This window comes from Bufo gargarizans, chromosome 3 (genome assembly GCF_014858855.1).
Source record: "Bufo gargarizans isolate SCDJY-AF-19 chromosome 3, ASM1485885v1, whole genome shotgun sequence".
Lineage (NCBI taxonomy): Eukaryota > Metazoa > Chordata > Amphibia > Anura > Bufonidae > Bufo > Bufo gargarizans.
Window position 1 is genome coordinate 320,027,212 of NC_058082.1, and position 23,252 is coordinate 320,050,463.

Below are 23,252 nucleotides of genomic sequence, written 5' to 3' on the forward strand. Positions count from 1 at the left end.
TCTCACAAACATTTGATAGAAAGCGTAAATTCCCACCTAGCCACCCTCGATCCCTGGCCCTGAATGCCAGCATTTCTAAACTACTGGCCTATGAAATGCTGTCATTTAGGCTGGTGGACACAGACAGCTTCAAACAGCTCATGTCGCTTGCTGTCCCACAGTATGTTGTTCCCAGCCGGCACTACTTCTCCAAGAGAGCCGTGCCTTCCCTGCACAACCAAGTATCCGATAAAATCAAGTGTGCACTGCGCAACGCCATCTGTAGCAAGGTCCACCTAACCACAGATACGTGGACCAGTAAGCATGGCCAGGGACGCTATATCTCCCTAACTGCACACTGGGTAAATGTAGTGGCAGCTGGGCCCCAGGCGGAGAGCTGTTTGGCGCACGTCCTTCCGCCGCCAAGGATCGCAGGGCAACATTCTTTGCCTCCTGTTGCCACCTCCTCCTTCTCGGCTTCCTCCTCCTCTTCTTCCACCTGCTCATCCAGTCAGCCACACACCTTCACCACCAACTTCAGCACAGCCCGGGGTAAACGTCAGCAGGCCATTCTGAAACTCATATGTTTGGGGGACAGGCCCCACACCGCACAGGAGTTGTGGCGGGGTATTGAACAACAGACCGACGAGTGGTTGCTGCCGGTGAGCCTCAAGCCCGGCCTGGTGGTGTGTGATAATGGGCGAAATCTCGTTGCAGCTCTGGGACTAGCCAATTTGACGCACATCCCTTGCTTGGCGCATGTGCTGAATTTGGTGGTGCAGAAGTTCATTCACAACTACCCCGACATGTCAGAGCTGCTGCATAAAGTGCGGGCCGTCTGTTCGCGCTTCCGGCGTTCACATCCTGCTGCTGCTCGCCTGTCTGCGCTACAGCGTAACTTCGGCCTTCCCGCTCACCGCCTCATATGCGACGTGCCACCAGGTGGAACTCCACCTTGCACATGCTGGACAGACTGTGCGAGCAGCAGCAGGCCATAGTGGAGTTTCAGCTGCAGCACGCACGGGTCAGTCGCACTACAGAACAGCACCACTTCACCACCAATGACTGGGCCTCCATGCGAGACCTGTGTGCCCTGTTGCGCTGTTTCGAGTACTCCACCAACATGGCCAGTGGCGATGACACCGTTATCAGCGTTACAATACCACTTCTATGTCTCCTTGAGAAAACACTTAGGGCGATGATGGAAGAGGAGGTGGCCCAGGAGGAGGAGGAGGAGGAGGAGGAGGAAGAGGGGTCATTTTTAGCACTTTCAGGCCAGTCTCTTCGAAGTGACTCAGAGGGAGGTTTTTGGCAACAGCAGAGGCCAGGTACAAATGTGGCCAGCCAGGGCCCACTACTGGAGGACGAGGAGGACGAGGATGAGGAGGAGGTGGAGGAGGATGAGGATGAAGCATGGTCACAGCGGGGTGGCACCCAACGCAGCTCGGGTCCATCACTGGTGCGTGGCTGGGGGGAAAGGCAGGACGATGACGATACGCCTCCCACAGAGGACAGCTTGTCCTTACCCCTGGGCAGCCTGGCACACATGAGCGACTACATGCTGCAGTGCCTGCGCAACGACAGCAGAGTTGCCCACATTTTAACCTGTGCGGACTACTGGGTTGCCACCCTGCTGGATCCACGCTACAAAGACAATGTGCCCACCTTACTTCCTGCACTGGAGCGTGATAGGAAGATGCGCGAGTACAAGCGCACGTTGGTAGACGCGCTACTGAGAGCATTCCCAAATGTCACAGGGGAACAAGTGGAAGCCCAAGGCCAAGGCAGAGGAGGAGCAAGAGGTCGCCAAGGCAGCTGTGTCACGGCCAGCTCCTCTGAGGGCAGGGTTAGGATGGCAGAGATGTGGAAAACTTTTGTCAACACGCCACAGCTAACTGCACCACCACCTGATACGCAACGTGTTAGCAGGAGGCAACATTTCACTAACATGGTGGAACAGTACGTGTGCACACCAATCCACGTACTGACTGATGGTTCGGCCCCATTCAACTTCTGGGTCTCTAAATTGTCCACGTGGCCAGAGCTAGCCTTTTATGCCTTGGAGGTGCTGGCCTGCCCGGCAGCCAGCGTTTTGTCTGAACGTGTATTCAGCACGGCAGGGGGCGTCATTACAGACAAACGCAGCCGCCTGTCTACAGCCAATGTGGACAAGCTGACGTTCATAAAAATGAACCAGGCATGGATCCCACAGGACCTGTCCGTCCCTTGTCCAGATTAGACATTAACTACCTCCCCATAACCATATATTATTGGACTCCAGGGCACTTCCTCATTCAATCCTATTTTTATTTTCATTTTACCATTATATTGCGAGGCTACCCAAAGTTGAATGAACCTCTCCTCTGCCTGTGTGCTAGGCCTAAATATATGCCAATGGACTGTTGCAGTGGTGGCTGACATGAAGCCTGATTCTCTGCTATGACATGCAGACTAATTCTCTGCTGACATGAAGCCAGATTGTCTGTTACGGGACCTCTCTCCTCTGCCTGGGTGCTGGGCCTAAATTTATGACAATGGACTGTTGCAGTGGTGGCTGACGTGAAGCCTGATTCTCTGCTATGACATGCAGACTGATTCTCTGCTGACATGAAGCCAGATTGTCTGTTACGGGACCTCTCTGCTCTGCCTGTGTGCTAGGCCTAAATATATGCCAATGGACTGTTGCAGTGGTGGGTGACGTGAAGCCTCATTCTCTGCTATGACATGCAGACTGATTCTCTGCTGACATGAAGCCAGATCGTCTGTTACGGGACCTCTCTGCTCTGCCTGTGTGCTAGGCCTAAATATATGCCAATGGACTGTTGCAGTGGTGGGTGACGTGAAGCCTCATTCTCTGCTATGACATGCAGACTGATTCTCTGCTGTCATGAAGCCAGATTGTCTGTTACGGGACCTCTCTGCTCTGCCTGTGTGCTAGGCCTAAATATATGCCAATGGACTGTTGCAGTGGTGGGTGACGTGAAGCCTCATTCTCTGCTATGACATGCAGACTGATTCTCTGCTGACATGAAGCCAGATTGTCTGTTACGGGACCTCTCTCCTCTGCCTGTGTGCTAGGCCTAAATATATGCCAATGGACTGTTGCAGTGGTGGCTGACGTGAAGCCTGATTCTCTGCTATGACATGCAGACTAATTCTCTGCTGACATGAAGCCAGATTGTCTGTTACGGGACCTCTCTCCTCTGCCTGGGTGCTGGGCCTAAATTTATGACAATGGACTGTTGCAGTGGTGGCTGACGTGAAGCCTGATTCTCTGCTATGACATGCAGACTGATTCTCTGCTGACATGAAGCCAGATCCTCTGTTACGGGACCTCTCTCCTCTGCCTGTGTGTGTGCTGGGCCTAAATATATGCCAATGGACTGTTGCAGTGGTGGCTGACGTGAAGCCTCATTCTCTGCTATGACATGCAGACTGATTCTCTGCTGACATGAAGCCAGATTCTCTGTTACGGGACCTCTCTCCTCTGCCTGTGTGTGTGCTGGGCCTAAATATATGCCAATGGACTGTTGCAGTGGTGGCTGACGTGAAGCCTCATTCTCTGCTATGACATGCAGACTAATTCTCTGCTGACATGAAGACAGATTCTCTGTTACGGGACCTCCCTCCTCTGCCTGGGTGCTGGGCCTAAATATATGCCAATGGACTGTTGCAGTGGTGGCTGACGTGAAGCCTCATTCTCTGCTATGACATGCAGACTAATTCTCTGCTGACATGAAGACAGATTCTCTGTTACGGGACCTCCCTCCTCTGCCTGGGTGCTGGGCCTAAATATATGCCAATGGACTGTTGCAGTGGTGGCTGACGTGAAGCCTCATTCTCTGCTATGACATGCAGACTGATTCTCTGCTGACATGAAGCCAGATTCTCTGTTACGGGACCTCTCTCCTCTGCCTGTGTGTGTGCTGGGCCTAAATATATGCCAATGGACTGTTGCAGTGGTGGCTGACGTGAAGCCTCATTCTCTGCTATGACATGCAGACTAATTCTCTGCTGACATGAAGACAGATTCTCTGTTACGGGACCTCTCTCCTCTGCCTGTGTGTGTGCTGGGCCTAAATATATGCCAATGGACTGTTGCAGTGGTGGCTGACGTGAAGCCTCATTCTCTGCTATGACATGCAGACTGATTCTCTGCTGACATGAAGCCAGATTCTCTGTTACGGGACCTCTCTCCTCTGCCTGTGTGTGTGCTGGGCCTAAATATATGCCAATGGACTGTTGCAGTGGTGGCTGACGTGAAGCCTCATTCTCTGCTATGACATGCAGACTGATTCTCTGCTGACATGAAGCCAGATTCTCTGTTACGGGACCTCTCTCCTCTGCCTGTGTGTGTGCTGGGCCTAAATATATGCCAATGGACTGTTGCAGTGGTGGCTGACGTGAAGCCTCATTCTCTGCTATGACATGCAGACTAATTCTCTGCTGACATGAAGACAGATTCTCTGTTACGGGACCTCCCTCCTCTGCCTGGGTGCTGGGCCTAAATATATGCCAATGGACTGTTGCAGTGGTGGCTGACGTGAAGCCTCATTCTCTGCTATGACATGCAGACTAATTCTCTGCTGACATGAAGACAGATTCTCTGTTACGGGACCTCTCTCCTCTGCCTGGGTGCCGGGGCCTAAATATCTGAGAATGGACTGTTCCAGTGGTGGGTGACGGGAAGCCAGATTCTCTGCTATGGAACCTCTCTCCAATTGATTTTGGTTAATTTTTATTTATTTAATTTTTATTTTAATTCATTTCCCTATCCACATTTGTTTGCAGGGGATTTACCTACATGTTGCTGCCTTTTGCAGCCCTCTAGCTCTTTCCTGGGCTGTTTTACAGCCTTTTTAGTGCCGAAAAGTTCGGGTCCCCATTGACTTCAATGGGGTTCGGGTTCGGGACGAAGTTCGGATCGGGTTCGGATCCCGAACCCGAACATTTCCGGGATGTTCGGCCGAACTTCTCGAACCCGAACATCCAGGTGTTCGCTCAACTCTAGTCATTACTAGTAATAAGCGACAGGGGCAATATATGAATTTGTGATATTTCACAAATATTTGGGCAAATATTTGGGCAAATATTCGCGAATTTGAGAATTTGTTATCTCAGTCATTATTTTCTTTATTGCATAAATCGGCAATTGAAAAACTTGCAATGATAATTTGCAGTACGAAAATTTGCAATTAACACTACTCCTGAGGTCAAAGATATTGCAGCCTTTTCATTGGCCCACAAGCTAGAAGCAGGGAGGGATCATGCGTACTGTTTAAAGAAAAAATCTTGAATATTTTAAATTACGAATATATATCATTATATTCTAAATATTCACAAATTCTCGAAGTGCCGATATTCATGATAAAAATTTGCAATTTGAATATTTGTGATGAACACTAGTCATTACTTACTATTATTCCTACTAGAAGTTATGAATTAATTACTACCAGTTCTCAGTGAAGGCCCAGTTTGGGGTCACTGACAGCATTAAATAGATAGTGTCAGACTGTGCAGGGACATCCCTCTCCCCAACTGGTAACACTCATCTGGACCTTCACAGCAAACTGCTAGTAAGACATTCATAAATTTTAGCAGGCGCTCCAGAATAGTTATTACATGGGGGATGTAAGTAGCTGCTAAAAGAGACATGTCAGAGGAGGTGATAGGTGCTATTTAATAGTAGGGCAAATGGTACAGATAGAGGGCTAATAATATGTAGATATCCAATACTTTGGGAGCTTCTGAGTCAGTTAATAGGGACAACTAATGCAGGCCACACACCAGGCTTTCATTACATTCATTTAGGCAAGCGGTAAGGAGCTGTGAAAAATAATAATAATAATATATATAAATATATATATATATATATATATATATATATATATACATATGGTACATAAATACATATAAAGAATATATTGTGTGCATTATTTTTTAAGTTAATTTTGCTTTGTATGAGAAAAGTTTTTGGCTGCAGATTAGAAAATGTGATTCTCATCTATATTTACAAATGGAAATACTTTTTTTGTGGGAGGAGTTACATTTTAAGGCAAATTTATCAAGTGGAACATTTTGAAATGTCCCAAGAAAAGTCACAAGTCCACTCCAGCCCCTTGGTGTCTTAGAAAATAATAGCACCATAAAATATAACAGGCAACAATAGAGTTCTAAATTAAGAACAAACATGTGACACTTGTTAAATTTGGCAAACCATTACACCAAACAGCAGGCAAAAATGACTTTAAATATTATCTGCAAAATAATTATCCTCAAAGTACCAGTCATTTGCTACAAGTTTATAAAAATGTGGGACATTGTTGAAAAATTTGTCACATATTTAAATATCTCTAAAGAAGTTTCTTCAATCCTCATGCGACCTACTGGAGGGAGGCAAAAATATGATAAATTCCTGAATGTATCTAAATTCTGGTCAAGCAGCAACCAAGCACAATTTTCACTCCCCTTTTATAAGCTGATGTGCACTGGCTAAATGACTCAAATTTCTGACACAAATGGCAAATAAATGTGTCCCACAACAGATAAGACACAATTTTGGAATGCAATGTGACAAATTTACCGTATTTTTTTGCTTTCTAAGATGCACCTGATCATAAGACCCACCTAGGTTTTTGTGGAGGAAATTAAGAAAATAAAATATTTTGAACCAAATGGTGTGCTTTTGATGGGTTTTGAACTAATGGGAGGTCTGTGGATGGTGCAGTGTTATGGAGGTTCTGTGGATGACACTGTTATAGGAATCTGTGGATGACACTGTTATGGGGATCTGTGGAGGACACTTATAGGGGGATCTGTAGAGGACACTTATAGGGGGATCTATAGAGGACACTTATAGGGGATCTGTAGAAGACACTTATAGGGGGATCTGTGGAGGACACTGTCATGGGGATCTGTGGCGGACAGTGTTATTGGGGATCTGTGGCGGACAGTGTTATTGGGGATCTGTGGAGGACACTTATAGGGGGATCTGTGGAGGACACTGTTATGAGGATCTGTGGAGAATAGTGTTATTGGGGATATGTGGAGGACACCTATAGGGGGGTCTGGGGAGAACACTGTTATTGGGATCTGAGGAGAACAGTGTTATTGGGGATCTGTAGAGGACTCTGTTATGGGGGGATCTGACCCCATTACATTGGGCCCCAGTTATAGCAGCCCAGCCATCACATATCAAGTGTATGCAGCAGCCCCTAGCAGTGATGCTTTGCTAAACTAGCATAATCGCTTATCTGCAGTACTCACTATGCTCACAAGGGGCAGGCCGGCAGCGCACGTCACTCACTCATTTTCCAGCCCAAAGTGGGCTGGGCCAGAGCATGAATGAGTGAGTGACGTGCGCTGCCGGCTTTATATGTGATGGCTGCTCTGACCGGGGTCCGGCTTGATGGAGTTCAGTGACTGCGCCGGGCCCCGCTACTACCCTGATAGCGCCCCTTTTTACATGTCACTGGCACATCGCAGGCCACTATGCCTATGCAGCACAGCACGACCTGCAATGTGCCGGCCATGTAATACTGCTCTATTCACTTTATAAGGAAAAAAAGTGCATCTTACAAAGAGAAAAATATATTCATAATTTAAGTGCATTAATATATGATATTAATATATCAATTAATATATGATTTTACATACCACATTGTAAAACAAATGGATCCATGTTTACTATTGATGCTATCCTAGAGAAAGGATACTGAGACTGAAAATGTCCCAATTTACCAGTTAGTAGTGCTGAGCAAAGTGAAGCATTCAAAATGAAATTCGGTCCGAAGTTTAGGAAAACGTTGATTTGCAACAAATCTTTATTTCCTCATGCTTTGTAGCAAAGAATCAGGTTTTCCTAAAATGTCAGTTACACATGTTACAAAACAAAACTACTGTAAGTGTAGAGGAGACAAGGGAACGTAAAATCACCCATAATGCCGTGCAGCCAGCCAATCAGCAGAGAGCCATCCCCTTTGATGTCCCAGCCCTATACGGTCTCCCCCATTGTCCTGTGAGCTGAGCATAAGGAGAGTCATAGTAATTGCTCATGCGCTAGGGACAGTGTTGCTGAAAACAATTAATAGAAAAATATTGGAGAAGGAGAGAGCAGAGAGAGTGAATTATGCTGTGTCCCTTTTCTTTTTCTTAAATTTACTTCCTACATCTGTCATAAATGTAATTCAATACCAATAAGATGGAAGCATTTATTATTCCCACCTCTTAGGGGGGCCAAGTCTTAATTATGACTATCCTCATCTTGTGCTGGCTTTAATTCTTCCAAATAAGATTTCAAAATCTCCTTGTCCTACAAAAGTCAGCAAGATGCAGAGAGAGGAGCAGGATGTTCCTGATGACATATTCTCATCAATATTAGATTATGTGGAAAAGGAGGAAGGTAAATGGCAGAATAAGCCCTGTAGGGCAGGAGAGTGCTGGGGTTGAAGTGGGTATGCCAACATATTGTGTCCCCAGCTAACCAGCCAAAACCCATATCAGCAAGAGCCCCTGTTTAAAGGAGCATTAAAGCTACTGTGCAGCCAATAACAACATTAGCCGGGGCATACCCGATTTATAGTGATTCATGTCAAATTAATTTGTAACAAATCAAATTTCTTGGGGAACTTCAGTAAATCTGCCAATTCAAATTTTTCAAAACTTCACTCATCTTTACCAGTTAAGTTCTGCTTAATATGACAAAAATAACTAAGTATTGATAAGGTTATAGCCAAATATTTGTTTAAACAAGTCCTTGGAGAAAAACTAATAATGAAACTAAATTGAGGCACAATTCCACTACATGGTACTTGTTCAACCCTACTGTATTCTGCTGAGCTCTACATTGTTTTGGTACACGCTACTTTTATTTTCCACTGTGGATATGGTAACTAGTGATGAGCGGAAGGGGTCATATTCGAATTTGCGATATTTCGCGAATATTTTGTAGAATATTCCCCGAATATTCGTGAATTCGAATATTCGTTATATTCTACGATTTTTTTTACTCGAAAAATCGACAAGGTAATGATTGCGTAAAATGCAAATTTCCATAATGCAAATTTTCGTAATGCTAATTTTTAGTGCAAATTTTCCAATTGCCGAGCAAAAACATGATTCCTCCCTGCTTCTTGCTTGTGGGCCAATGAGTCATGGCACTATATCGAATATATTAGTTTTTTTTCAAATATTAGAAATATTCTAAAACAAGAATATATAGCAATATAGCGAATATTTGAAAAAAACGAATATAGACAAATTTAGCTAATATAGTGCTATAATCTTTTTTTTTCAATAAACTTCAATGAACTTCAGATGAGAAAAAAATTACAACTATTAGACAAAGAAGATCATAGCACTATATTAGCTATATTGCTATATATTCTTGTTTTAGAATTTTACGAATATTCGAAAAAATGAATATATTCAATATTGTGCTATATATTCGTTTTTTAGAATATTCATAATTTTTCCCATTTAAAGTTGATTCTTCCCTGCTTCTTGCTTGAATGACTCATTGGCCCACAAGCAAGAAGCAGGGAGGAATCATGTTTTTACTAGGCAATTGAAAAATTTGAGATAAAAATTCACATTACAAAAATGAAAAATCTCAAATATTCGGAACTACGAATATATATCACTATAATCTAAATATTTGCGAATTTTCAAAGTACCTATATTCACGATAAAAATTTGCAATTCGAATATTCGTGATCAACACTAATGGTAACCCCTCACTGTAGCTGGTAGCAGTGTAGTGATGATTCTCTTGGACCAAAGCAATAGTCAGCACTGGGATCATGTGACCTTCATGGTACCAGTTTGGCCTGCTTCAATCTTCCTTGGATGTGGTACCAAAAAAGTATCAGGTACTATAGGCAACTTCTGGTCTAATAGAAAACAGAGTAGAGTCAAGTACAGTTGAGCCACTTCCCAGTGGAAAAAGGGTATAGATAGATAGATAATTTCACTTATACCTGTATGTTCACTTAGGAACAGAGCTAATTTGCCTATTTCTTCTTCTAGGGCCACCGTCAGCACCAAGGGACCTGATTTATATCATGAAACAAACAACATTAGTTTTAGAATGGAATGCACCGCTGGATACAGGTGGCAGGGGTGATCTTACCTACAATATCTTCTGTGACCGTTGCTCCATCATCTTTCAGCAATGTGAACCTTGTGGGAGCAGCATTGGTTATGTTCCTCAACAGATTGGATTAGTTGATCGGACAGTTACATTGGTCAACCTGTTGCCTCATATGAATTACACCATCCGAGTGGAATCTGTAAATGGAGTTTCGGACTTTAGTATGTATACCAAGCAGTTTGCTGAAATTAACATCTCAACAAATAATGCAGGTACTGTACTAATGACTTCAACTTAAAATTTCTGCTTGTGAATATCTTCATATATTGATTTTGCATCTGTCATTGATTAAACAATTTTAAAATGTTGATAGGTTGTGGTTATATATAACATTATAGAACAATATCCACAGTACAAATTTCAGAATTACAACAACCACTTTGTAAAATGCTAAATGTAGAATTTAACAATGCCTGGTGCTGAAAGAAAAAACAATATTCAGTTAGATTATAACATTTAGTAAATGTAAATATGGAACATACTATGACATAATATACAGTACCATGTATTAGTGGAAACCAGGATACTAAAAAGTGGGTGGCATTCCTATCCTTGGACAGAAGAATAGCAGAAAGATAGCATGACCCCTGAGCTTGGTGAAAAATCATGCTCCCTTTATTCCGTTGATTAACCAATTCTAAGAAAACCAACAAGTCAACAGTAGGGATCGCCAGGAACTATGCCTGCCGGGTGCCTTCCTAGTATTCTACGATAAGTTGTATTTTGTGTATAATTTGTGTAGACATCTGAAATTTTACCTGTTCTAAGGCTAGGGTTACATGGCGTCTAAAGGATATGCAACAAAAGATTGCAATGTTGGGCTACTAAAATTGCAACAAATTAGAAATGTGGATTCATTGAACTCTAGCAGGTTTGGGTTTTTGCCAACCATTGTGTCATGGTAATGATACTTTGGGGTCTCAGTGTAACCACTTTTCCTATATTTAGTTGCATGTAGTCCTAAGTCTTATATAATTTATGGAATACAGTCTTATACATATTGAAACATAATTGCATACTACACGGTACATTATATGTTATAAACATACTATTTTCCATAGTAAGCTTATCCTTATGAGAGCATCAAATTCTTATCATCTTATAGCATATGTGCTGTGAATATCTAGAGAATGTTTGATAACATTGTCCAAGTGTTAGAAATCCCTTTCAAACCGCCCTGTGGTTCAATGCACTTTTTACTTTTTCTTTATTCGATTATGACATGGTAAAATATTGTTGTTTCTGTAATGGAACTACCGTATTACCAGCCCAAACTAAGTGTATACATGGTATATAGTTGCTACAATTCAGTTATTGAACTCATGTCCATGGAATCTAATAGAGCTGACATAGAGGGGAAAAATCTAATTTAGTCCTCCACTGATCTGAACCAGTCTACCTTTGGTCTAAAAGATATGTGCAGAAGAAGCTGATTATATAACCCTACATTTCTCCATCTTAAAAGACAAGTTCAACTAATTCCTCTTTGTGAGCCAATGATGTCAGATGTTAGCAAATGTTGGGTGCTTCTATAATAGTAATGCACAATTATTTAGTTGAGTCCTTTTACTGGAATATGATTTATGGTGCATTAAGTTACATTCATAATCTGTGACAACCATTTCCACTTGGGACTTATCCTATGGATCATGGTTTCCTACATGTATAATTATAATTAGCTGAATTCTCTTTGGAGATAAAGGGGATAATTTATGATGAGGTGTGAGGAATATGGATTCATATTTACTTTCAGCCATGTCCTCACACCCCCATTTGCTGGCAGATAGCAGAGGTAATCAACCAGTTTGGAGGCAAGCTAAATCCTGCAGGAGACCCCCCCAGCAGGAGGTATCAGCACTTGCCAGAATCAAGGATACCTTTCAGACATGTTGGCACCTACATTTCATAAGGAATTATGAATTGCCCGGCCATCGCAGGCGCAAACTGGATACATATTTGTGTTCCGGTGGCCAAGATGTAAGTGCCCATGGGCTTTATTTGATGGGAGCATGCCAGGGAAAGGAGATATCCATATCTCCCCACAGAAACCAAATAACAGTACCATGTTTGGACTCTAGTTGTAGCCGGAACCCAGGCGGATCAATTGGGCCTGGAACCATTTTCCTGCAACATGCTGCTCTGGGGCTATGAGCCCTAAGGGTTTTTATGGGTCATTTGCTCCCAGCACCAGAGAAGGAGGGGTGGACCCTACCCATTGGCGGGGAGGGGAGTGGCCGGCTACAGGTCATAAGCCCATGCAAGCCAGAGGGCGTTGTCTTTTCTGAAGTGCCAATGTGTTTGGAGAGACTAGGAACCAGCTGACCTCACTGCCCCCATGTCACTGCAGCCAAGGGCTATTCCGCCCTTATGACCCAAAGGAACTTTCATCTATCCGGTAACTGACTTTTACTCTGCTTAACCCTGTTGTACCCAAATAATCTGTATCTGTAACATCAGACCAATGTATATATTCTCTGTGTATATTGTGTTAAATCTAGTGTGCCCTTACGGCGATTAAATATATAATTTGTGCTAACTTGTATCTCGATCACGAATACCCACGTCCGTGTTTTGGCCTAGTTATAAGCTACCGCGGGTTGGTTTCTCACCCTATATAATCCCTTTAGTGGACTGGGCTTATATCAAATGAGAAGCTGGTGGCGGATTTTCTGGGCTGAGACAGTGCTGTTTTCACTGCGGCAGTGAAAAGGCTCTTTCAGCTTGTTGCCTCTCTGTGCCCGCGTGGAAAGGAGGTGTCTGTGTAAAATGTACCCAGCTGACCTTACCTGCTCCTCTGGAGGGCGTAACATCACGCTTTGGTAACAAGTGGCCATACTGTGTCTCATGAGCTCGACGTAGGTGACGTCAAGCGGGAATGAGGTGTGGTATTCGTCACATGAGGGATATTGTTGAAGTTAATTTTTTTGTACACGACTCCCAATTGGAGAAGGATTTCGACTTGTAGTTGATAAATCTGGAGGGAAAATAATTAACTTAGCTAACCAGGCTGACTTTTCTACCAACTATTCAAAACTGCTAGTGAGTGGTCTCAATGATAAATCTGGAGTAAAACTCATTAACATAGCTAACCACACCCACTTTTCCAGCCACTTTACAAAACTGGAGTGAGTGACGTAAAAATGCAAAAAAACTTGTACCATTCTTAAACCTAACACTTTTGTCTAGAGAAACTACTCTAGTTTTCCTACTCCACCCTCCTACTGGAGTGAGATTGTGACTTTTTTAAATTTAATAAAAAAGTCTGATAAACCTGGAGTGATGCTCATTAACATTGCTAACCACACCCACATTTCCACCCATATTTCAAAACTTGAGTAATCTTGGTGTAAAACTACACAAAATTTTTGCACAAATGCAAAAAGTCCTAAAAGCTGCTATTTTGCAACTTTTTGATGCCACAACTTGATAAACTCCCCATAAAGTCTAAAATGGTAAAAGTTTGAAAGCTTAATTTTACACATGAAAATTAAGGAACTAATTTAGATACTCAAATCTAATGCAGAGCTCTTGAAAGTTATAAACTTTTGTATTTTTGGCAATATTCTAAAACATTTACAGAATTGCTTTAGCCATCTCATCAAGATGACTTAGAGGAAACAGTAAAAGGATTTTATAGGGATTTAGAAATTCTTTATTATAAGCCTTACAGATATCTATATTATTTGTCAGTTAAAGATATTCAAAAGTTACCAACATGCATCTTCCATGTCAGTTTAGCAAGATCCCTGCAAACAGAGATATAGATCTCAGCTTCTGGAGAACCTGTAATGATTTTCTTGGGTGATTAGTGTAATGTGACATGATTGCTGGTATAGATAGTATAGTGTGAGATGCAAATAAAATAATCTTACAATTATACTGTATTTGTTTATTCCATTAAACATTTTTTTATTTTATAAAATGTGCTTTATCTAGAACCAGCTCCATATCTGTCCATGGCTTGTATCTGGTATTGAAGCTCAACGCACATTAATGAGCACTGTCAAATCATGGCTAGTCTGCAATATTGCTCTACTTTCAAAGCAAATGAGTAAACAGGGGAGGACTTAGAACTTAAAGTGACCCTGGAAACAAATAAAAAAAAAAAAGACTAAAAGTGGCCCCATTTTGTAGGCAGGTTCAAATTAAGGCTACTTTCACACTTGCGTTCAGAGCGGATCCGTCTGAGACGGATCCGCTCATATAATGCAGACGGTGGATCCGTTCAGAATGGATCCTTCTGCATTATATTGTAAAAAAATTCTAAGTGTGAAAGTAGCCTGAACGGATCCGTCCAGACTTTTACATTGAAAGTCAATGGGGGACGGATCCGTTTGAAGATTGAGCCATATTGTGTCATCTTCAAACGGATCCGTCCCCATTGACATACATTGTAAGTCTGGACGGATACGCTTGCCTCCGCACGGCCAGGCGGACACCCGAACGCTACAAGCAGGGTTCAGGTGTCCGCCTGATGAGCGGAGCAGAGGCTGAACGCTGCCAGACTGATGCATTCTGAGCGGATCCGCGTCCACTCAGAATGCATTAGTGCTGGACGGATGCGTTCGGGGCCGCTTGTGAGCCCCTTCAAACGGAGCTCACAAGCGGACACCCGAACGCTAGTGTGAAAGTAGCCTAACAGAAAGCTGGGCAACACAAATAGGTGTGGTCAACAATAACATGGTGCAAAATACCATCCCAGCAGTACCAAATAACACAGTGTAGCACAATATACTGCCCCAAATGCTGGCCCTCTGTGGTGGCCATCAATAACTACCATCTTCTGTCCTCCTCCTCTAGTTGTCTATGGAGCAGGGGGCTTAAGGAGGTAAGGTGCGGGCCATAACAGTTCAATCCAAGGGCATGTGCGGTCGCTAGCTGGGTACATGAGTACCTGATTCTCACAGTGTTAATTACTGTTGAAAGCTCATTATGTACCCGGCCAGTGGCAAAGGGGAGGACTTGAGTAGGCTGCTGGGGTATCGGCCCACTGGGAAATTTCCCTGTAGAGTCTGTGGCCAATCCGCCCCTGAAAGTAGAGAACATGCACACAAGACTGTACTTAAAAGATAAATGACAAATTAGCAGCTTAACTCCATTCGCTTCAAAACCGGCCATAGCCAATGGACAATCTCATCCTTGTTTCTGGAAAAATCTGAATAGTCAGTAATTATAGTGATGCATTATTGACAATATAAAATACATGTATGAAGTTGTACCCCCTAGTCACCTTCAAGCATCTTTTTAAACTGGCATTAATAAATAAGGATTTAATGTCTATTTGTTTTATCATCTTGTCATAATGAAGTATGAGGAGAATGTTTCATCTTTGGAAATACAGTAGAAGAGGGTGCTAAGTGCTCGTCTGAAAAAGAGTTTTGATTGAATGCCTTCTCTTGATTGATTTTGTAATGAATGTTTATAGCCACAATCGGTTTAGATAAGCCCATTAAAAGTAGTAAATTAATGCCTTTTTTATCATCTTGGTCAATAGTCACCATCTGCTTAATCTTTCTTGATTGCTATTATTATTGCCATAACATTTAATGTAATTAAATCCTTGGAATAGCGACCATCAGAGTGACATTCACGTCCCGCTATTGAGCTGCCGCTCTAAGCAGACTCGCTTTGAATTATGCATTGTTTAGGAGCTTTCTAATTGAATGGCTTGTATTATCAACTGGGAGAATTTATGATATACAGTAGAATTATATGCCTTAACCCGGCCATACACATTAGGAAAATGTTGGCCGAACTGGTCAACTTCAGTGAGGCCCCCTGACTCCCACCCTATGGCAGATGTCTGGTAGAGGAAGACTGGGTAGAATTTTAACGTGCAGCCAATTTGTTCTCAAGGAAGATAAGAGGCTGGCAGAGGAGTGTTAAAGTGGTTTATACTACTCTTCCTAATCAGACTTATAATCTTACAGTCCTGCATTTTGTGACCTTAGGATCCCAGTGTGCCTTCAAGGTACTGTATTCTCCCCTAGAAGTTTTGCTAAATGTATTTCTTTAAAATGGCATCTGATGGAATATGTCTTGAATTCTGGATTTATCCATGAGGAAAGCCTTAGTAATGCTGGCACCAAATGGTGATACAGAATGGAGGTGTATTGCAGCCCCCATATAACTTGCAACATCTATGAAGCTATAATGAGGTCATGCATTGTGGATATGTCCCTGTTAAGCCTCCTTAGTTACATATCCACTACATAGTTCTTTATAACTAACATCCATGGTACAGCGTCTTGAGTTGTTGCATTAAGGCTGTGTCTTTACAGCAAAATTATGTGCGCCCACTGTGTTGCATACATATGAATCAAAATTATGTGATATGCACAAGAAAATGCACATATTACATTTCACATACTTCTATGATTTTCTCACCTTTACTTTTATGTGTTATGAATGTTTTAGCATACTTTGTTCGCATAGTAATGCATGTTAATTTCTTGCATGTGTTAAATATAGTCCGGAATGGAAATATGCAAGGTTCATAAACTATGTAAATGAGTACTTCATGAAAAACTTTGTCTGCATGTTGCTTTTTTTTTTTTACTTTTAGAGTAGCTAAACAGTACACATTACACCCACAAACTTAAATGTATTTTTTGGGGATTTTGTGTGATAGAACAACACAAAGTAGCAAGTATGTGTGAAACAAAAACAAAATAATACATGGTTTTCAAAATTTTAAAGAAACAAAAATCTGAAAAGTGTGGCTTTAATTGGTATTCAGCCCTCCCCCACCCAAGTCAATACTTTGTAGGGCCACCTTTCACTGCAATTACAGCTGCAAGTCTTTTGGTGACATGTCTCTAACTGCATTGCACATCAAGAGGCTGACATTTTTGCCCATTCTTCTGTGCAAAATAGCTCAAGCTCAGTCAGATTGGATGGAGAGCATCAGTTAATAGCAATTTTCAATTCCCCCACAGATTCTCAATGGAATTTAGGTCTGGAGTCTGGACTTTGACTGGGCCATTCTACCACATGACTATGCTTTGATATAAACTATTCCATTGTAGCTTTTGCTGTATGTTTCAGGTCAATGTTTTGCAGGAAGGTGAACCTCTGCCCCAGTCAAGTGTTTTGCAACCTGTATCAGGTTTTCCTACAGCAGTGCCCTGTATTTAGCTTCATCCCTCTTCCCATCAACTCTGACCAGTTTTCCTATCCCTGCTGAAGAAAAGTATCCCCACTGCATGATGCTGCCACCACCATGTTTCATGGTGGGGATGGTGTATTCAGGGGGATATGCAGTGTTAGTGTTCCTCCACACATATCATTTTGCATTTAAGCCAAAAGTTCAACTTTGATCTCATTAGACCACAGCATCTTCTTCCACATGTTTGCTGTGTCCCCTACATGGCTTGTGGCAAACTGCAAAAAGGAAGTGTTATGTCTTGCTTTCAGAAATGGCTTTCTTGACACTCTTCCATAAAGGCCATATTTGTGGAGTACACAACTAATAGTTATCCTGTGGACAGATTCTCCCACCTGTGCTGTCAATCTCTGAAGCACCTCCTTAGTGACCACGGGCCTCTTGGCTGCTTTTCTCATTAGTGATCTCCTTGCCTGGGCTGTCAGTTTAGGTAGATGGCCATGTCTTGGTAGGTTAGCAGTTATTTGCATACTCCTTAAAATTTTATATGATGGATTGAGGAGAACTTTGTGAAATGTTCAGAGCTTGGAATATTTTTTTATAACCTAACCTTGCTTTACACTTCTCCACAACTTTATCCCTGACCTGGTCTGTCGAGTTCCTTACTTTTCATGATGCTATTTGATCACTAATGTTCTCTAACAAACCTCTGAGGTCTTCACAGAAAAGCTGTAGCTATACTGAGAGTACATTACACACTGGTGGACTCTATTTACTAATTAATTGAGTTTTGAAGCAATTGGTCACACTGGATTTTATTTAGGGGTATCAAAGTACAGGGGCTGAATACAAATGCACATCAAACCTTTCTGATTTTTATTTATTAGAAGTTTTGAAAACCATGTATATTTTTTTCCCACTTTACACATATTTGCTACTTTGTCTTTGTCTATCACATAAAATCCCAATAAAGTACATTTACGTTTGCGGGTGTATTGTGAAAAAATATGGAAGAGTTCAAGGGGTATGAATATTGTTACAAGGAACTGTATCTGATTGGTGGTGGTGGGGGGAGCAACTCACTGTACCCCTGCTGATCAGCTGTTTGAAGAGGAAGTGGTGCTCATATGAGCACTGTTTGTTCTTCAAGATTACACTGTATGTTATAGAATTGGTGCAGTTATTACAAATGCTCTTTCCAAGCACTTGTAATTACACTTCAAACAGTGGCCGAGTGCCAGGAGTTGAACCCCCACCAATCAGATATTTATGGCCTATCCTAAGGATAGGTCATCAATATGGACTGGATGACCAACCCCTTTAGGCATTGTAAACTTAGACTAGACAGTCTAAAGATGTGCCAGCTTTATCACAGTGGCTGATACTGGATGATATAGTTGGTGCATTCATCAAGACTTGAATTCTCATACGTCAGTCTTGATCCCTGTGCGCCAGAGTGAGATGCACATATTTTATTTAAAGGCAGATTCTTCTTAATAAATTAGTCATGTTTCTGGCAATCTGTGCACCAGAAACTAAAGCCTATGTCAGCTAGGGAATAGCATAGGCTTCAGCCAAAAGTTATGCCAGTTTCTATTTTGAATACAGCAGGCCGCATTAACCCCATCCACTCTCGCAAAGCCCTGACGCTTTGCTCACCACTTTAGAGAAGTGTTGAGAAGCTTAAAAAGTCGAAAATTATGGTGCAACTATGGCGTGCACCATAATTTGAAACTTTTTCATGCCACAATAGTGATGTAAAACGTTTAGTAAATGTTCCCCATTTTGTCTTTTATACCACCTATTAGTTGACTTACTTTGCCGCAGTATTTTGTGCCATACCCCTCTCACATAAAGTCACACCTCTTTGCTACTACCACCCCTACTAAAACACCAAACACATGGTGTAAAGTATGGGTGGCAGTTTTTCTTTGCAAATTAAACTACAAATCTGAAACATTTAGCTTTGGCTATTTTCCCATCTCAATCTGTCCTCTCCAGCATGCTGCTCCAGCATAGAATCTCGGGAATCGGCTGGACCAAAACCATTGTGTGCAGTGTTTTTTGTCTGGCGATTCCCTGCATATATGCCTGGTAGCAGCCGGATTTCTGCCAGACCTCGTTGTAGTCAATAAGATCTGGTGATCAGGCAGCAGTATCCCCAATGCTGGATCTGGTGAACTTTGGTAGGCTGTTATATGCCAGAACAGCCTGCTAGAGAGGACAGATGTGAAACTAACCTTAGTAAATCTGCCCCACTGAGTATTTACACATCTCATACCAAAATCTGTAACAGCTTCACACCTACCATGTGTAATTTACAATACTGGTTTTGTTTTAAGTAACAGAAGAGCCTTTGGGCCACACACAGGCTCCAGGCCACGGTTTTGACTGTTAACATTGCATCTCCTATAGCTACAATCCTGCTCTCACAAGTTTTATTCAAGCATGTTTTAGTAAGAATTATAGACCAGAAAGGCTCTCATGCACATTAGAGAATGGCAGGGTTTATGGGGAGCTTTCAACTCTCCACTGACAAATGATGCTGGAGGAGAAAAGGATGGGGCAAAGTAAATATTTTTGGCTGATCCTTTTGTTCTTCTAACTGCAGTTAGAAGTGTCTAGAAGAAGCCTACTCCTTTGTCCCCTAGAATACACATACGGTGAACTTAAAGTTCAGCCTACAGCTGTTGAATGATATGGCCTGCTTAACCACCTCCGGACTGCCTAACGCAGATTCGTGTTCCAGAGGTGGCAGCGCTGCGCAGAGTCACGCATGTACGCGTCATCTCGCGAGACGTAAGATGACGCGCTTTGCCGGCCCTCGCATGCGCATCGCGGGCCGGCAAAAGTTAGAGGGGGGTCACGTCAGCAACCTGCCAGCCAATGATCGTCGCTGGCAGGTTGCTGATTTTTAAAAAATCCAATGAGAAGCCAGATAACACATCATATTAGTAAATATGATCTGTTATATGGCTGCCCTGCTCCTCTGCTGGTCCTTTTGGTCGGTTGGATCCAGCAGAGGAGCAGGCTTCACAGTGAGTAGCACCAAACACTACACTTAGCCCCAGATCACCCCCTTGCACCCCAATTAACCCCTTGATCACCCCTTCTTGCCCCTGTCAATCACTAGTGAAAGTGAAAAAAGTGATCAGTGCAAACTGTCACTTTTTTTTCCACCTGTATTGACTGTTAGGTTTTAGGGATAGTTTAGGCCCCTTGGTTAGGTAGTTTAAGGATCAGTTAGCGCCCAGCCCACCGCGCCGCAGTCACTTATTCGCTGATTAGCGTATCGCTAATCATCTTTTGTACTTTTATAGTATCTGTAAGTGATCAGAACTGATCACAGTCAGATCTATAATAGTATTAGTGTCATCTTAGCTCACCCTCCACCCAAAACGCAGTGTTTGCCCGATCAGGCCTGATCGGTCGCCCACACGTGCGTTCGCCCACGCCCGCCCCGCCGCAGTGACAACATTTTTTTTTTTGATCACTGCACAATCACTTTACACGCGCTGCGGCGATAAAAAAATCAGTTTTGATATTTTTTATCAACCGCAGCGGCCTCCGGTACTTCGCTAGCCTCCCATTTGTAAGACAGGCTTGCTTTTTTTCTTGGGTAGTCTCAGGGAATACACCTAAATTTAGTTGCCCAAATGTCAAACAGGGGGTATTTTTCTGAAGAGGCCTACAGGCTTCTGACCCAGTCGGATGAGGAATGGGAACCCTCATCTGATGAATCTAGCGGGTCAGAATATGAACCTGTATAAAGCGGTGGCACTCTGACCCAAAGTTCGGACGAGGAGGTTGAGGTCCCTGATAGCACCAGGCGTACCCAGCCCCGTGTCGCTAGACCACAGGTTGTGCAGGATCTGCTTCAAGGGCAGCAGAGTGGGGCTGGCGCTGTTGGATTACGTGGTGAGGCATACACCAGCAGCGCAGCCCTCCCTGGACCTAGTACCAGCACTGCCGTAGAACATGGTGAAGTGGCGAACACCAGAAGGGCAGTTGAAGCTGGTACGGTGGCACGTGCATTAGTTACCCCATCGCAGCCACCGCACAGACGGGCCCGTAGAGCCCCTAGAATCCCAGAGGTGCTGGCAAACCCTGATTGGCAGTCCCCAACTTCAGCCGCACCTGTAGTTCCCCCTTTCACCGCCCAGTCTGGAGTTCGGGTTGAGACAGCTCAGATCGGTTCGGCCCTGGGATTTTTTGAGCTGTTCTTGACTGCGGAGCTCTTGGACATAGTCGTGGCAGAAACAAACCGGTATGCCACTCAATTTATATCCGCCAACCCGGGAAGCTATTATGCCCAGCCTTTCCGGTGGAAACCAGTCCAAGTTTCCAAAATTAAAATTTTTCTGGGCCTTCTCCTCAACATGGGTCTAACCAAAAAGCATGAATTGCGGTCATATTGGTCCACAAACCCAATTCATCACATGCCCATGTTCTCTGCTGCTATGTCCAGGGCACGATTTGAGACCATCCTGCGTTTCCTGCACTTTAGTGACAATAGTACCTCTCGTCCCAGAGGCCACCCAGCTTTTGACCGGCTCCACAAAATTCGGCCCCTCATAGACCACTTCAACCAGAAATTTGTATACCCCTGAGCAAAACATCTGCGTAGACGAGTCCCTTATACATTTTACCGGGCGCCTTGGCTTCAAACAATACATCCCAAGCAAGCGCGCCCGGTATGGGGTCAAATTGTATAAGCTCTGTGAAAGGGCCACAGGCTATACCCACAAATTTCGGATCTATGAGGGAAAAGATCAGACCCTGGAGCCGGTTGGTTGCCCTGACTACCTGGGGAGCAGTGGGAAGACAGTCTGGGACTTGGTGTCACCCTTATTCGGCAAGGGGTACCATCTTTATGTGGACAATTTCTACACAAGTGTGGCCCTCTTCAGGCATTTGTTTCTAGAACAGATTGGCTGCCAACGGCTCGTTACCACCCGTCTTGCAAGGGGGGAGAGGGCTGCATTGTGTAACGAAGAACTGCTCGCAATGAAATGGAGAGACAAGCGTGACGTTTACATGCTCTCCATTCACGCAGACACAATACAAATTGAGCGAGCAACCCGTGTCATTAAAAAGCCCCTCTGTGTCCACGACTATAATGCGCTCATGGGAGGGGTGGACTTCAATGACCAGATGTTGTCTCCGTATTTTATTTCCCGACGCACCAGACGCTGGCATAAGAAGGTGTCTGTATATTTGATTCAATTGGCTCTGTATAATAGTTTTGTTCTCTACAGTAAGGCTGGGAGAACAGGATCCTTCCTCAAATTTCAGGAAGAGATCATCAAGAACCTCCTGTATCCAGGAGGTTCCGTGGCCCCATCCACCAGTGTAGTTAGCCGTCTACACGAGCGACATTTCCCCAATGTCGTTCCTGGTACCTCAACCCAACCGTCACCCCGAAAAAGATGTCGTGTCTGTAGCAGGAGTGGAATAAGGCGTGACACCCGTTATTTCTGTCCTGACTGCCCTGACCTGAAGTACCACACACAGGTACACCTAGCATAGGGATCACATCTCACCAGGACAGGCACACAGGGCTATTAGGGCCCATTCACATACAGCTGCTGCAAACCTCTCCTTTCACCTGGGATAAAGTGCATAATGTACTTCGCCACATCTTTGGGCGATTTGCGCTTTGCACATTGTCCCATGGGGAAGGAGAGGTTTGTCCTATAAAGGTAAAAAAAAAAAAAAAAAAATCACCAGTAAGCAAAAAGGTTAATGTTCAGTTCAAAAAGTTAAAGTTTATATGTTCTGTTCAAACGTTTATAAAATTGTTGCGTTGCGGCCTGTTTTTTTTCATTTTTTTTTTTATCTTTTACCTTCCAGGTGGACCAACCAATCGACTAGTTGCAGCACTGATGTGCATTCTGACAGAAGCATTGCGCTGCTGTCAGATTACACACAAGTCGGTGTATGCGGTGCTGCAAGACGAGATTTCTCCTCTGCAGTAAAAGATACGTTTGCCGAGGCATATGAGCTGAGGAGGTGGCG

At 43.4% G+C, this 23,252-nt stretch overlaps 1 protein-coding gene across 2 annotated transcripts in view; it reads left to right on the plus strand.

Annotated features, from left to right (window-relative positions):
* The window catches only part of EPHA10 (EPH receptor A10), a 682,002-nt gene that overhangs the window by 283,282 nt on the left and 375,468 nt on the right, over nucleotides 1–23,252 (plus strand). For both annotated transcript variants that reach the window (XM_044284653.1, XM_044284654.1), the window contains exon 3: nucleotides 10,006–10,341. In XM_044284653.1, the coding sequence (XP_044140588.1) occupies nucleotides 10,006–10,341 (336 nt within the window). The remainder of the gene's footprint in view (nucleotides 1–10,005; nucleotides 10,342–23,252) is intronic.